The following is a 16,425-nucleotide window of genomic DNA, read 5'->3' as shown; positions in this document are numbered from 1 at the left end:
CACACTGATAAATCCTGTCTTTTTCTAATGGCCTTTGTGAGGGGAGACAAAGCGGCCACTTCCTCAACAGGCTGGGCCCATAAACTCCCTCAACAGGCTGGGCCCATAAACTCCCTCAACAGGCTGGGCCCATAAACTCCCTCAACAGGCTGGGCACATAAACTCCCTCAACAGGCTGGGCCCATAAACTCCCTCAACAGGCTGGGCCCATAAACTCCCTCAACAGGCTGGGCCCATAAACTCCCTCAACAGGCTGGGCACATAAACTCCCTCAACAGGCTGGGCACATAAACTCCCTCAACAGGCTGGGCCCATAAACTCCCTCAACAGGCTGGGCACATAAACTCCCTCAACAGGCTGGGCACATAAACTCCCTCAACAGGCTGGGCACATAAACTCCCTCAACAGGCTGGGCCCATAAACTCCCTCAACAGGCTGGGCCCATAAACTCCCTCAACAGGCTGGGCACATAAACTCCCTCAACAGGCTGGGCCCATAAACTCCCTCAACAGGCTGGGCACATAAACTCCCTCAACAGGCTGGGCACATAAACTCCCTCAACAGGCTGGGCCCATACAGTAATGTAGGATATTCAGTGGTGGCCAGGGAACCAACAGGCTCTTTCCCAGGGAAGAAACAGATGAGAACAGGACTGAGGATGAACAACACTCCCTGATGAGAAAGCAATAGTCTTCTGTACCCTCCCTCCTTTCAATATGTTGAACTGAACCTCATGTATCACTCGTACACTGTGTCACATGTTGTTGTTGTTGTTGTTGTTGTTGTTGTTGTGGAGGAGTAATCAGTAGACGAGACCCAGTAGACAAGTCCAATTTTGGGGCGGCAGGTAGCCTAGTGGTTAGAGCATTGTGCCAGTAACCGAAGGCATTCGAATCCCTGAGCTGACAAGGTAAAAATCTGTTGTTCTAACCCTGAACAAGGCAGTTAACCCTCTGTTCTGAGACCGTCACTGTAAATAAGAATTTGTTCTTAACTGACTTGCCTATTTAAATATTGGTTAAATATATAACATGTAAAACGGAGAACACCATCATGTTCATGAGAATCTCCCTTTTCCATAGTGGGGTCATATTAGTTTGTAACCCAAAGAATTCCCCTTAATTAATCTCTCTCAGATGGCGAAGCATTCTCCTTAATCTCTCTCAGATGGCGAAGCATTCCCCTTAATCTCTCTCAGATGGCGAAGCATTCCCCTTAATCTCTCTCAGATGGTGAATCATTCTCCTTAATCTCTCTCAGATGGCGAAGCATTCCCCTTAATCTCTCTCAGATGGCGAAGCATTCCCCTTAATCTCTCTCAGATGGCGAAGCATTCTCCTTAATCTCTCTCAGATGGCGAAGCATTCCCCTTAATCTCTCTCAGATGGCGAAGCATTCCCCTTAATATCTCTCAGATGGCGAAGCATTCCCCTTAATCTCTCTCAGATGGCGAAGCATTCCCCTTAATCTCTCTCAGATGGTGAATCATTCCCTCAATCTCTCTCAGATGGTGAATCATTCCCCTTAATCTCTCTCAGATGGTAAAGCATTCCCCTTAATCTCTCTCAGATGGCGAAGCATTCCCCTTAATCTCTCTCAGATGGCGAAGCATTCCCCTTAATATCTCTCAGATGGCGAAGCATTCCCCTTAATCTCTCTCAGATGGCGAAGCATTCCCCTTAATCTCTCTCAGATGGTGAATCATTCCCTCAATCTCTCTCAAATGGTGAATCATTCCCCTTAATCTCTCTCAGATGGTGAAGCATTCCCCTTAATCTCTCTCAGATGGTAAAGCATTCCCCTTAATCTCTCTCAGATGGTAAAGCATTCCCCTTAATCTCTCTCAGATGGTGAAGCATTCCCCTTAATCTCTCTCAGATGGTAAAGCATTCCCCTTAATCTCTCTCAAATGGTGAATCATTCCCCTTAATCTCTCTCAGATGGTGAAGCATTCCCCTTAATCTCTCTCAGATGGTGAAGCATTCCCCTTAATCTCTCTTAATTTGGATCAAAGCAAGAGTTGATTCATTTTATTCCGGAGGGATTGGAAGGCAGTCAGAGGAGGCCAGTAGGGCCAGATTCCTGAACCTGGAGAGTATGCCGGCTGGCCATTCCATGTCCGGGTGTATTCCCCCCTGTAGGCATTGACTGCCCAGGTATGTAAAGTCAGTAATTCCACAGGTAAAGTAACATGTTGTGGATTAAAGACTCTATAAGATTTCTTCCTGATGTTTAGTAGTTCCAAACGACTATATTTGTGTAAACATGTAGACCGCCGTATGAATAACACCAAACGAAAGTGAGAGACATACAATCAGAGCTTGTTTCAAGAAGATCACCATAGTCAATGTGCCAAAGAACGCCAAGGTCACTTGCCTAAATTAATATCGTCCCCGTAGCACTCAGATTTATAGCCATGAAATGCTTTGAAAGGCTGGACATGGCTCACATCAACACCGTCATCCCAGACAATGACGCAATCTCTATTACACTGCACACTGCACACTGCACACTGCACACTGCCCTCACCCACCTGAATAAAAAGAATACCAAGGTAAGAATTATGTTAATTTACTACAGTTAAGCATTCAGCACAGTAGTCCCCTCTAAATTCATCACCAAGCTCAGGACCCTGGGACTGAAACCCTAACCTCTGCAACTAGAACCTGGACTTCCTGACGGGCCTCAGGGCTAGGGTAGCAACCTGGACTTCCTGACGGGCCTAAGGGTAGCAACAACACATCCGCCACGCTGACCATCAACACGGGGGTCCCTTAGGGGTGTGTGCTCAGTCCCCTCCTGTACTCCCTGTTCACCCACGACCGCATGGACACCCACGACTCCAACACAATCATTAAGTTTGCTGACAACATTACTGTAGTAGGACTGATCACTGATGAGGCAGCCTGTTTGTGTGAGTGCTTGCGTGACGTGTGTGTGTGTGTGTGCATGCGTCTGTGTGTGTGTGTGTGTGTGTGCGTGTGTGCGTCTGTGTGTGTGTGTGTGTGTGTGTGTGCGCGTGCGTCTGTGTGTGTGTGTGTGTGTGTGTGTGTGTGTGTGTGCGCATGCGTGCGTGCGTGCGTGCGTGCGTGCTTGCGTGACCTGTGTGTGTGTGTGTGTGTGTGTGTGTGTGTGTGTGTGTGTGTGTGTGTGTGTGTGTGTGTGTGCGTGCGTGCGTGCGTGCGTGCGTGCGTGAGGTGTGTGTGTGTGTGTGCAGTACAGTGGTGGGCAATCTGGCAAATCCTCCAAGGTTGGGTAAGGAGGGATAATTTGTTTTGACAGGAAATTGCCGGAAGAAGAACACAATGTTTGAAGGTTATTACGTGGGAGCTACACTGGAAGACAGAACTGATGACTAAATATGTCCTGCATCATTGGGACTATAGAGATTCCATAAACGCGCCATAGACTGTTCTATTTCCTTCTGTGTTTGCTACAGATAGACCCCTGATTTCCATTCAGCTGTATGTCTGTAATGTGTATGATGTGCTGTCTGTCTACGTCTGTCTGCCATAGAAAGAACATCCTAAAGGATATTAACAAAGTCATCAACAATGCGTTTGGACTTGTTGTTAGACAGAAAATATGTCCAGAATCTTTCAGACAGACGGTCCCCCTCAGTCTCCCTGTTTCCATCCAAACCTCTGTGTGTTTTGACTAGAGACAGACGGTCCCCCTCAGTCTCCCTGTTTCCATCCAAACCTCTGTGTGTTTTGACTAGAGACAGACGGTCCCCCTCAGTCTCCCTGTTTCCATCCAAACCTCTGTGTGTTTTGACTTGAGACAGACAGTCCCTGTTTCCATCCAAACCTCTGTGTGTTTTGACTTGAGACAGACAGTCCCTGTTTCCATCCAAACCTCTGTGTGTTTTGACTAGAGACAGACGGTCCCCCTCAGTCTCCCTGTTTCCATCCAAACCTCTGTGTGTTTTGACTTGAGACAGACAGTCCCTGTTTCCATCCAAACCTCTGTGTGTTTTGACTTGAGACAGACAGTCCCTGTTTCCATCCAAACCTCTGTGTGTTTTGACTTGAGACAGGCAGAGAATGAAGACAGGCCTCAGCGTTGGAGGAAGAAGCTGACCCAGAGCAGAGAGACTGGGCCTGGGGGTCAGAATCACCCTGGGAGTGCTGCTAGTGACCCAGACAGCGTCAGTCGCCAGGCTCTGCTAGATCAGGTTGGTGGCACCCCAAGAATTACAGCCTTGGTGGATACCATTCATATATACCACATAGATAAATCAATACATACGTTTGTATACATTTAAATACATTTGTCTCTAGGATACCAATACGATGAATGATGTACGAATATGTTACTGGAAAATATATGTACCCGAAACCCATGAGGTTGTCTTTCTGTCTCTGTCTCACAAAGTTACATTTTCTCTATTCATCTACACAGTAGTATTGTAGGTGTTGATTTCTGAATGTTAATATTTTTTGTCTCGGACATCAGCGCCATCTAGAGGCGTACAGAAACATGCACCGTCTCAGAGACATCCTGTACCGTCGATACTCTGCCATGCTCAGAGATAAGATACACACACAGAGACAGGAGATACAACGCCGTGCTGCGGCAGCTGGAGTCACCGAGGATAAACACATACCGGTAAAACACATTCAAATGTTATTCATGTAGGATTAGGCTCATACATAACCTTCCCAAAATTCCATGGTTTTACAGAAATACTGGTTGGAAGATTCCCAGGATCAGGATGGAATAAATAGGAAATCACGAAGCCTCCAACCAGGATTTCTGTAAATATATACAGTGCCTTGCGAAAGTTTTTGGCCCCCTTGAACTTTGCGACCTTTTGCCACATTTCAGGATTCAAACATAAAGATATAAAACTGTATTTTTTTGTGAAGAATCAACAACAAGTGGGACACAATCATGAAGTGGAACGACATTTTTTGGATATTTCAAACTTTTTTAACAAATCAAAAACTGAAAAATTGGGCGTGCAAAATTATTCAGCCCCTTTACTTTCAGTGCAGCAAACTCTCTCCAGAAGTTCAGTGAGGATCTCTGAATGATCCAATGTTGACCTAAATGACTAATGATGATAAATACAATCCACCTGTGTGTAATCAAGTCTCCGTATAAATGCACCTGCACTGTAATAGTCTCAGAGGTCCGTTAAAAGCGCAGAGAGCATCATGAAGAACAAGGAACACACCAGGCAGGTCTGAGATACTGTTGTGAAGAGGTTTAAAGCCGGATTTGGAAACAAAAAGATTTCCCAAGCTTTAAACATCCCAAGGAGCACTGTGCAAGCGATAAAATTGAAATGGAAGGAGTATCAGACCACTGCAAATCTACCAAGACCTGGCCGTCCCTCTAAACTTTCAGCTCATACAAGGAGAAGACTGACCAGAGATGCAGCCAAGAGGCCCATGATCACTCTGGATGAACTGCAGAGATCTACAGCTGAGGTGGGAGACTCTGTCCATAGGACAACAATCAGTCGTATATTGCACAAATCTGGCCTTTATGGAAGAGTGGCAAGAAGAAAGCCATTTCTTAAAGATATCCATAAAAAGTGTTGTTTAAAGTTTGCCACAAGCCACCTGGGAGACACACCAAACATGTGGAAGAAGGTGCTCTGGTCAGATGAAACCAAAATTGAACTTTTTGGCAACAATGCAAAACGTTATGTTTGGCGTAAAAGCAACACAGCTCATCACCCTGAACACACCATCCCCACTGTCAAACTTGGTGGTGGCAGCATCATGGTTTGGGCCTGCTTTTCTTCAGCAGGGACAGGGAAGATGGTTAAAATTGATGGGAAGATGGATGGAGCCAAATACATGACCATTCTGGAAGAAAACCTGATGGAGTCTGCAAAAGACCTGAGACTGGGACGGAGATTTGTCTTCCAACAAGACAATGATCCAAAACATAAAGCAAAATCTACAATGGAATGGTTCAAAAATAAACATATCCAGGTGTTCGAATGGCCAAGTCAAAGTCCAGACCTGAATCCAATCGAGAATCTGTGGAAAGAACTGAAAACTGCTGTTCACAAATGCTCTCCATCCAACCTCACTGAGCTCGAGCTGTTTTGCAAGGAGGAATGGGAAAAAAATTCAGTCTCTCGATGTGCAAAACTGATAGAGACATACCCCAAGCGACTTACAGCTGTAATCGCAGCAAAAGGTGGCGCTACAAAGTATTAACTTAAGGGGGCTGAATAATTTTGCACGCCCAATTTTTCAGTTTTTGATTTGTTAAAAAAGTTTAAAATATCCAATAAATGTCGTTCCACTTCATGATTGTGTCCCACTTGTTGTTGATTCTTCACAAAAAAATACAGTTTTATATCTTTATGTTTGAAGCCTGAAATGTGGCAAAAGGTCGCAAAGTTCAAAGGGGCCGAATACTTTCGCAAGGCACTGCATATTTCCCTTCAGAAAGGTGGTTTATTTTTGGTCAAATGCATATTACTGTTTGAACAAATCATGATAATAAAAAAAGAAATTATGAACCAAAATCTAACGTGACCAGTTAAAAAGAAATTCACTGGCACCCTTGCCAATAAACAATATGGGATGCACTGCCAAGTCAAATGGTCGCAAATGCAACTCTTTTTTCGTTGCGGTATCGAACCCGTTTTAACTCCAACCCTGTTCCTGGAGAGTCACCCTCCTGTAGGTTTTAACTCCAACCCTGTTCCTGGAGAGTCACCCTCCTGTAGGTTTTAACTCCAACCCTGTTCCTGGAGAGTCACCCTCCTGTAGGTTTTAACTCCAACCCAGTTCCTGGAGAGTCACCCTCCTGTAGGTTTTAACTCCAACCCTGTTCCTGGAGAGTCACCCTCCTGTAGGTTTTAACTCCAACCCTGTTCCTGGAGAGTCACCCTGCTGTAGGTTTTAACTCCAACCCTGTTCCTGGAGAGTCACCCTCCTGTAGGTTTTAACTCCAACCCTGTTCCTGGAGAGTCACCCTCCTGTAGGTTTTAACTCCAACCCTGTACCTGGAGAGTCACCCTCCTGTAGGTTTCAACTCCAAGCCTGTTCCCAAAAAGCTACCCTCCTGTAGGTTTTAACTCCAACCCTGTTCCTGGAGAGATACCCTCCTGTAGGTTTTAACTCTGAAGTTTAATATTTCCAGTTACGAAAAATGTATAAACTCCTATAAAAATGTCCATTAATGATAAACCACATAATAATTCACATTTCCTTTTGCTGCAGGATTATTTTCTTTCTATAGAAAACTGGTTCAAATTAAGGTCCTACATCTGTATATTTTCTCAGAAACTGAGGAAGCTGACCTGTTCTACTCTCTCCCATGACAACACATACCTGAGGTCTCTTCCTCAAACCAGCTACTACCTGGTAAGCCTCACACATACAGTATGATGCCCGTGGTGATCATTAGTTATTAGATAATAAGACTAGTTTAAAAAAAAGTTAAATAATGTAATGTTTATAAGATATTGATGCTCTTTGGCAGTTTATATAGCTAGCATAGAGTACTAGCTGAATTGCTTAGCGTAGCCCTCCAACCCAATGCCATCACATTGTCCCAATTCTCTACCTCTACCTCTATCACTTCTGTATCTCTTCTCTATCTTTATCTCTAGCTATCTATTCTCTATCACTTCTATATCTCCATCTCTTCTCCATCTTTTCTCTATCTCTATCTCTTCTCTATCTCTATCTATCTCTTCTCTATCTCCATCTTTTCTCTATTTCTATCTCTTCTCAATCTCTATCTCCTCTATATCTCTATATCTTCTATATCTCTACCTCTATCTCTTCTATATCACTATCTCTTCTCTATCTATATATTATATATCTCTTCTCTATCTCCATCTCATCTCTATCTCTATATTTTCTCTATCTCTATCTCTTCTCTATCTATATGTCTTCTCTATCTCTTCTATATTTATATCTCTTCTATGTCTCTACCTCTATCTTTATCTCTTCTATATCACTCTCTTCTCTATCTCCTTGCTATCTACATCTCTTCTCTATCTCATCTCTATCTCTTCGCTATCTACCTATTCTATATCTCTTCTCTATCTTTTCTCTATCTCTTCTCCATCTCTATCTCTTCGCTATCTACCTATTCTCTATCTCTTCTTTTCTCTTCTCTATCTCTGCTATATTTATATCTCTTCTATATCTACACCTCTTCTCTATCTCTTCCAAATCTCTTCTCTTTCTCTATCTTTTCTATATCTCTACCTCTATCTCTATATTTCTATCTCTATTTCTATATCTTCTCTATTTCTATCTCAATCTCTATCCATTATATATTTCTGTCTCTTCTCAATCTCTGCCTCTATCTCTACATCTTCTCTATCTCTTTGATATCTCTTCTCTATCTATATCACTTCTCTATATCTATCTCTTCTCTATCTCCATCTCTATCTCTTCTCTATCTCTATCTTTATGTCTATATTTATTTATATCTCTATATCTTCTCTATCTCTTCGATATCTATTCTCTATCTATATCTCTTCTCTATCTCTTCTCTATCTTTATCTATAGCTCTTCTCTATCTCTATCGCTATCTTTATCTCTGTATTGATTTATATCTCTATCTCTTCTCTATCCCTATCTCTTCTCTATCTCCGTCCCTTCTATGTCTCCATCGCGTCTCTATCTCTATCGCTTTTCTATCTCTGTCTCATCTCTACCTCTATCTCTATCTCTATATCTTCTCTATCTCTCCTATTTCTCCTCTCTATCTCTATCACTTATCTATATATATATATATATATTTATCTCTTCTCAATCAATTCAATTCAAATAAAGGGGCTTTATTGGCATGGGAAACATATGTTAACATTGCCAAAGCAAGTGGAGTAGATAATATACAAAAGTGAAATAAACAATAAAATGAACAGTAAACATTACACTCACAGAAGTTCCAAAAGAATAAAAACATTACAAATGTCATATTATGTCTATATATAAATACAGTTTTGTAACAATGTGCAAATGGTTCATGTTCATTATGTCTATGTCTTCTCTATCTCTATCGCTACCTCTACCTGTATCTATATCTCTTCTCTATCACTTCTCTTTATCTATCTCTATATCTATCTCTTCTCTATCTCTACCTCTTTATCTATCTCTTCTCTATCTCTATCTTTATCTGTTCTCTATCTATCTCTTCTCATATCTATTTTTCTATATTTTCTCTTCTTTATCTCTTCTCTATCTATCTATCTATCTATCTATCTATCTATCTATCTATCTATCTATCTATCTATCTATCTCTGTCTCTTCTATATCTCTATCTCTACCTCTTTATCTATCTTTATCTGTTCTCTATCTCTCTCTTCTCATCTCTCTTTTTCTATATTTTCTCTTCTTTATCTCTTCTCTATCTATCTATCTCTTTTCTATCTATCTCTTTTCTCTGTCTCTTCTATATCTCTATCTCCACTCTGAGATCTTGGACCTTCAGAACCAGTTGTCTCGGCATGGTTGTCTGAAGACCCTCCAGGACCAAGAGGACTTCTGTTTTATGGTTAACCACCACCACCACCACAACCGTGGTCCAGTCCAGCTGCAGAGAACACTACAGGAGATCAGGAAGAGGAGTTGAGTTCTCATCTTGTTATCTTCGTTGTCGACATTGTAACGGGAAAGTGGTTCGTTTCTCGAAAAGCTTGGGCAACGGATGAAAGATTTTCTTGAGTGCTATTAGTTAACGATATATGTACGATATAGGGCAGTGGTTCCCAAACTTTTTATAGTCCCGTACCCCTTCAAACATTCAACCTCCACCTGTGTACCCCCTCTAGCACCAGGGTCAGCTGTACCCCATCTAGCCCCAGGGTCAGCTGTACCCCCTCTAGCACCAGGGTCAGCTGTACCCCCTCTTGCCCCAGGGTCAGCTGTACCCCCTCTAGCCACAGGGTCAGCTGTACCCCATCTAGCCCCAGGGTCAGCTGTACCCCATCTAGCCCCAGGGTCAGCTGTACCCCCTCTAGCACCAGGGTCAGCGCATTCTCAAATGTTGTTTTTTTACCATCATGTTAAGCCTGCCACACACACACACTGTACGATACATTTACTAAACATAAGAATGAATGTGAGTTTTTGTTACAACGCGGCTCGTGGGAAGTGACAAAGAGCTCTTATAGGACCAGGGCACAAATAATAATATAATAATAATCAATCATTTTGCTCTTTATTTAACCATCTTACATATAAAACCTTATTTGTTCATCTAAAATGGTGAATAACTCACCACAGGTTAATGAGAAGGGTGTGCTTGAAATGATGCACATAACTCTGCAATGTTGGGTTGTATTGGAGAGAGTCTCAGTCTTAAATCATTTTCCACACAGTCTGTGTCTGTATTTAGTTTTCATGCTAGTAAGGGCAGAGAATCCACTCTCACATAGGTACGTGGTTGCAATGGGCATCAGTGTTTTAACAGCGCGGTTTAACAAGGCAGGATACTCTGAGCGCAGCCCTATCCAGAAATCTGGCAGTGGCTTCTGATTAAATTCAATTTTCACAGAACCACTTGTTGCAATTTGATGAGTCTCTCTTGTTCAGGTATCTGGACTGGAGGCAGGGCATGAAAGGGATAATGAATCCAGTTGTTTGTGTCATCCATTTCGGGAAAGTACCTGTGTAATTGAGCACCCAACTCACTCAGGTGCTTCTCTTTTGTCCGTAAGCTTGAGTTCATTTGCACACAAAAAAATCACACAATGATGGAAAGACCTGTGTGTTGTCCTTGTTAATACAGACAGAGAAGAACTCCAAATTCTTAATCATAGACTCAATTTGAGTGTGGGCCTTACTAAATGGACTGTTTGAAAATGTGAAGAAACATTATTTTTTTATTTTTTTTAAATGTGAATCACATTTTTATTTGGTGTACCCCCGACGGCATTGCGCGCACCCCGTTTGGGAACACCTGATATAGGGAATAGGGTTCCATAGGGCTTTGATCAAAAGTAGTGCACTATATAGGGAATAGGGTTCCATAGGGCTCTGGTCTAAAGTAGTGCACTATATAGGGAATAGGGTGACATTTGAGACTGTGATCTTGATGTGCTATATGGTCTTGACAGTGATTGGCAGCCGCTCCGCACCTGATGTGATGTCAGCGGGATGGGGTTGGAGTCAGCAGGAGATGTCAGTACAGACCCCTAGAATTCACGTCACCACAGAGGCAAGACACCTGGACCGGGTGAGTCATCGCTGCTCAATTAAGTCGACCTGAATGTCCCCAAACTCAATTCTGTTTTCAATTCAGGATGTCCTCATGAAGACAAGGCTGGGCAGGAGATGTGAGGCGTACAGAGAATTTAAACATCCTATTTACAGGGCCAATAGTAACAACTTCTAAAGATATACAGTGCCTTGCGAAAGTATTCGGCCCCCTTGAACTTTGCGACCTTTTGCCACATTTCAGGCCTCAAACATAAAGATATAAAACTGTATTTTTTTGTGAAGAATCAACAACAAGTGGGACACAATCATGAAGTGGAACGACATTTATTGGATATTTCAAACTTTTTTAACAAATCAAAAACTGAAAAATTGGGCGTGCAAAATTATTCAGCCCCCTTAAGTTAATACTTTGTAGCGCCACCTTTTGCTGCGATTACAGCTGTAAGTCGCTTGGGGTATGTCTCTATCAGCTTTGCAAAACAGCTCGAGCTCAGTGAGGTTGGATGGAGAGCATTTGTGAACAGCAGTTTTCAGTTCTTTCCACAGATTCTCGATTGGATTCAGGTCTGGACTTTGACTTGGCTATTCTAACACCTGGATATGTTTATTTTTGAACCATTTCATTGTAGATTTTGCTTTATGTTTTGGATCATTGTCTTGTTGGAAGACAAATCTCCGTCCCAGTCTCAGGTCTTTTGCAGACTCCATCAGATTTTTTTCCAGAATGGTCCTGTATTTGGCTCCATCCATCTTCCCATCAATTTTAACCATCTTCCCTGTCCCTGCTGAAGAAAAGCAGGCCATAAAAAAATGATGCTGCCACCACCATGTTTGACAGTGGGGATGGTGTGTTCAGGGTGATGAGCTGTGTTGCTTTTACGCCAAACATAACGTTTTGCATTGTTGCCAAAAAGTTCAATTTTGGTTTCATCTGACCAGAGCACCTTCTTCCACATGTTTGGTGTGGCTCGTGGCAAACTTTAAACAACACTTTTTATGGATATCTTTAAGAAATGGCTTTCTTCTTGCCACTCTTCCATAAAGGCCAGATTTGTGCAATATACGACTGATTGTTGTCCTATGGACAGAGTCTCCCACCTCAGCTGTAGATCTCTGCAGTTCATCCAGAGTGATCATGGGCCTCTTGGCTGCATCTCTGATCAGTCTTCTTGTCACGGTTTTCTGTATGTGAAGGAGAGTCGGACCAAAATGCGGCGTGTAGATTACGATCCATGTTTATTGACTATAGCAACACGAATCTAAATACAAACAGTGCAAAATAATGAACGTAATGAAAACCGAAACAGCCTAAACTGGTGCAAACTAACACTAAGGACAGGAACAATCACCCACAAACACACAGTGAAACCCAGGCTACCTAAATATGGTTCCCAATCAGAGACAATGACGAACACCTGCCTCTGACTGAGAACCATATCAGGCTGAACATAGAAATAGACAAACAAGACATGAAACATAGAATACCCACTCAGATCACACCCTGACCAATAAAAACATAGAAAATACAAAATAAACTATGGTCAGGGCGTGACAGTACCCCCCCCCCCAAGGTGCGGACTCCGGCCGCAAAACCTGAACCTATAGGGGAGGGTCTGGGTGGGCATCTGTCCGCGGTGGCGGCTCTGGCGCTGGACGTGGACCCCACTCCATGACAGTTTTAATCCCCCTCCTAAACGTCCCTAAATAGGTTACCCACCACAATGATAACATGGGACAGAGGGACAGCTCGGGACAGAGGTAACTCGGGACAGATGGGTAGCTCAGCACTGAGAGGAAGCTCAGCACTGAGAAGAAGCTCAGCACTGAGAGGAAGCCCAGGCAGGTAGTAGAAACTACCAGAACCTGGCTGGCTGGCGGTTTCAGCAGATCCTGGTCGACTAGCAGATCTGGAAGAATCTGGTCGACTGGCGGATCTGGGAGAATCTGGTCGACTGGCGGATCTGGGAGAATCTGGTCGACTGGCGGATCTGGGAGAATCTGGTCGACTGGCGGATCTGGGAGAATCTGGTCGACTGGCGGATCTGGGAGAGTCTGGACGACTGGCGGATCTGGGAGAGTCTGGACGACTGGCAGATCTGAGAGAGTCTGGACGACTGGCAGATCTGGAAGAGTCTGGACGACTGGCAGATCTGGAAGAGTCTGGTCGACTGGCAGATCTGGTAAGAGTCTGGTCGACTGGCAGATCTGGAAAAGTCTGATCGACTGGCAGATCTGGAATAGTCTTGACGACCGGCAGATCTGGAATAGTCTTGACGACCGACAGATCTGGAAGAGTCTGGACGACTGGCAGATCTGGAAGAGTCTGGACGACTGGCAGAACTGGAAGAGTCTGGACGACGGGCAGATCTGGAAGAGTCTGGTCGACTGGCAGATCTGGAAGAGTCTGGTCGACTGGCAGATCTGGAAGAGTCTGGACGATTGGCAGATCTGGAAGAGTCTGGACGACTGGCAGATCTGGAAGAGTCTGGACGACGGGCAGATCTGGAAGAGTCTGGACGACGGGCAGATCTGGAAGAGTCTGGTCGACTGGCAGATCTGGAAGAGTCTGGTCGACTGGCAGCTCTGGAAGAGTCTGGTCGACCGGCAGATCTGGGAGAGTCTGGTCGACCGGCAGATCTGGGAGAGTCTGGTCGACCGGCAGATCTGGGAGAGTCTGGTCGACCGGCAGATCTGGCTGCTCCATGCTGACTGGCAGCTCCATGCCGACTGGCAGCTCTGGCTGCTCCATGCTGACTGGCTGCTCCATGCTGACTGGCGGCTCTGGCTGCTCCATACTGACTGGCAGCTCCATGCCGACTGGCAGCTCCATGCCGACTGGCAGCTCTGGCTGCTCCATGCTGACTGGCTGCTCCATGCTGACTGGCAACTCTGGCGGCTCCTTGCAAACTGGCAGCTCTGGCGGCTCCTTGCAGACTGGCAGCTTTAGCGGCATCCTGCAGACAGGCAGCTCTGGCGGCTCCTTGGAGACTGGCAGCTCCATGCAGACTGACAGCTCCTTGCAGGCTGGCAGCTCCTTGCAGGCTGGCAGCTCCTTGCAGACTGGCAGCTCCTTGCAGACTGGCAGCTCCTTGCAGACTGGCAGCTCCTTGCAGACTGGCAGCTCCATGCCGACTGGCAGCTCCATGCCGACTGGCAGCTCTGGCTGCTCCATGCTGACTGGCTGCTCCATGCTGACTGGCGGCCCTGGCTGCTCCATGCTAACTGGCAGCTCTGGCGGCTCCTTGCAAACTGGCAGCTCTGGCGGCTCCTTGCAGACTGGCAGCTTTAGCAGCATCCTGCAGACAGGCAGCTCTGGCGGCTCCTTGGAGACTGGCAGCTCCATGCAGACTGACAGCTCCTTGCAGGCTGGCAGCTCCTTGCAGACTGGCAGCTCCTTGCAGACTGGCAGCTCCTTGCAGACTGGCAGCTCCTTGCAGACTGGCAGCTCCTTGCAGACTGGCAGCTCTGGCTGCTTCATGTAGACTGACAGCTCTGGCTGCTCCTTGCAAACTGACAGCTCGGGCTGCTTCATGCAGACGGACAGCTCAGGCTGCTCCATGCAGACTGACATCTCAGGCTGCTCCATGCAGACTGACAGCTCCTTGCAGACTGGCAGCTCCTTGCAGACTGGCAGCTCATTGCAGACTGGCAGCTCGGGCTGCTTCATGCAGACTGGCAGTTCTGGCTGCGCTGAACAGGCGGGAGACTCCGACAGCGCAGGAGAGGAGAGAGGCTCCGGCTGCGCTGAACAGGCGGGAGACTCCGGCAGCGCAAGAGAGTAGAAAGGCTCTGGCTGCGCTGAACAGTCGGGAGACTCCGATAGCGCAGTAGAGAAGAGAGGCTCTGGCTGCGCTGAACAGGCGGGAGACTCCGGCAGCGCAGGAGAGGAGAAAAGCTCTGGCTGCGCTGAACAGGCAGGAGACTCCGATAGCGCAGGAGAGAAAAGAGGCTCTAGCTGCGCTGAACAGGCGGGATACTCCGATAGCGCATGAGATGAGAGAGGCTCTGGCTGCGCTGAACAGGCGAGGCGCACTGTAGGCCTGATGCATAGTGCTGGCACAGGACGTGCAAGGCTAGGGATGGGCACAGGAGGCCTGATGCGTGAGACTGGAACCAACTTCACCAGCCGACTAAAACGGACCTCAGGACGAGTATGGAGCGCTAACCCAGGTGCCATCAAATCCCTGACACGTTCCGTCAGGCGAATTCTATGCAAAATGCACCAACACAGCAACTCCCTCATTTCTCTCTCCTCCAATTTCCCCATTAACTCCTTCACAGTCTCTGTTTCACTCACCTCCAACACCGGCTCTGGTTCTGGTCTCCTCCTTGGCTCCTCACGATAACCAGGGAGAGTTGGCTCAGGTCTGGCTCCTGACTCTGCCACACTCTCCCTGAGCCCCCCCCCAAGAAATTTTTGGGGCTGACTATGGGGCCTCCGTCCACGCCGCCTTGCTTGCTTCGCAAACTCCATTCTCCTATATCCTTCCGTGCACTGCTCCATCGAATCCCAGGCGGGCTCCGGCACTCTCCCTGGGTCGGCCGCCCACCTGTCGATCTCCTCCCAAGTCGTATACTCCATACTGCACTCCTCTTTGGGCTGCTCCTGTTGTTTCTTCTCCCGCTGCACCTTTGGGCGGCTACACTCCCCTGGTTTAGCCCAGGGTCCTCTCCCGTCGAGGATTTCCTCCCATGTCCAGAAATCCTTATTGCGCATCTCCTCGCGCTGCTCCTGCCTGTTGACACGCTGCTTGGTCCTTTTGTGGTGGGTGATTCTGTCACGGTTTTCTGTATGTGAAGGAGAGTCGGACCAAAATGCGGCGTGTAGATTACGATCCATGTTTATTGACTATAGCAACACGAATCTAAATACAAACAGTGCAAAATAATGAACGTAATGAAAACCGAAACAGCCTAAACTGGTGCAAACTAACACTAAGGACAGGAACAATCACCCACAAACACACAGTGAAACCCAGGCTACCTAAATATGGTTCCCAATCAGAGACAATGACGAACACCTGCCTCTGACTGAGAACCATATCAGGCTGAACATAGAAATAGACAAACAAGACATGAAACATAGAATACCCACTCAGATCACACCCTGACCAATCAAAACATAGGAAATACAAAGTAAACTATGGTCAGGGCGTGACACTTCTCCTTGTATGAGCTGAAAGTTTAGAGGGACGGCCAGGTCTTGGTAGATTTGCAGTGGTCTGATACTCCTTCCATTTCAATATTTTCGCTTGCACAGTGCCCCTTG

The 16,425-nt window shown here is 45.8% G+C and overlaps 1 protein-coding gene across 1 annotated transcript in view; it reads left to right on the top strand.

Annotated features, from left to right (window-relative positions):
- si:ch211-130h14.4 overlaps nucleotides 1-16,425 on the top strand; it is a 39,773-nt gene that overhangs the window by 8,327 nt on the left and 15,021 nt on the right. The window contains exons 2-6 of the mRNA XM_036946058.1: nucleotides 4,040-4,177; nucleotides 4,459-4,611; nucleotides 7,260-7,340; nucleotides 9,412-9,562; nucleotides 11,054-11,172. Coding sequence (XP_036801953.1) covers nucleotides 4,040-4,177; nucleotides 4,459-4,611; nucleotides 7,260-7,340; nucleotides 9,412-9,562; nucleotides 11,054-11,172 — 642 coding nt within the window. The remainder of the gene's footprint in view (nucleotides 1-4,039; nucleotides 4,178-4,458; nucleotides 4,612-7,259; nucleotides 7,341-9,411; nucleotides 9,563-11,053; nucleotides 11,173-16,425) is intronic.

Source organism: Oncorhynchus mykiss, chromosome 16 (genome assembly GCF_013265735.2).
Source record: "Oncorhynchus mykiss isolate Arlee chromosome 16, USDA_OmykA_1.1, whole genome shotgun sequence".
NCBI lineage: Eukaryota > Metazoa > Chordata > Actinopteri > Salmoniformes > Salmonidae > Oncorhynchus > Oncorhynchus mykiss.
The sequence above is the reverse complement of the archived record's forward strand: the minus strand, read 5'-3'. Positions and strand labels throughout refer to the sequence as shown.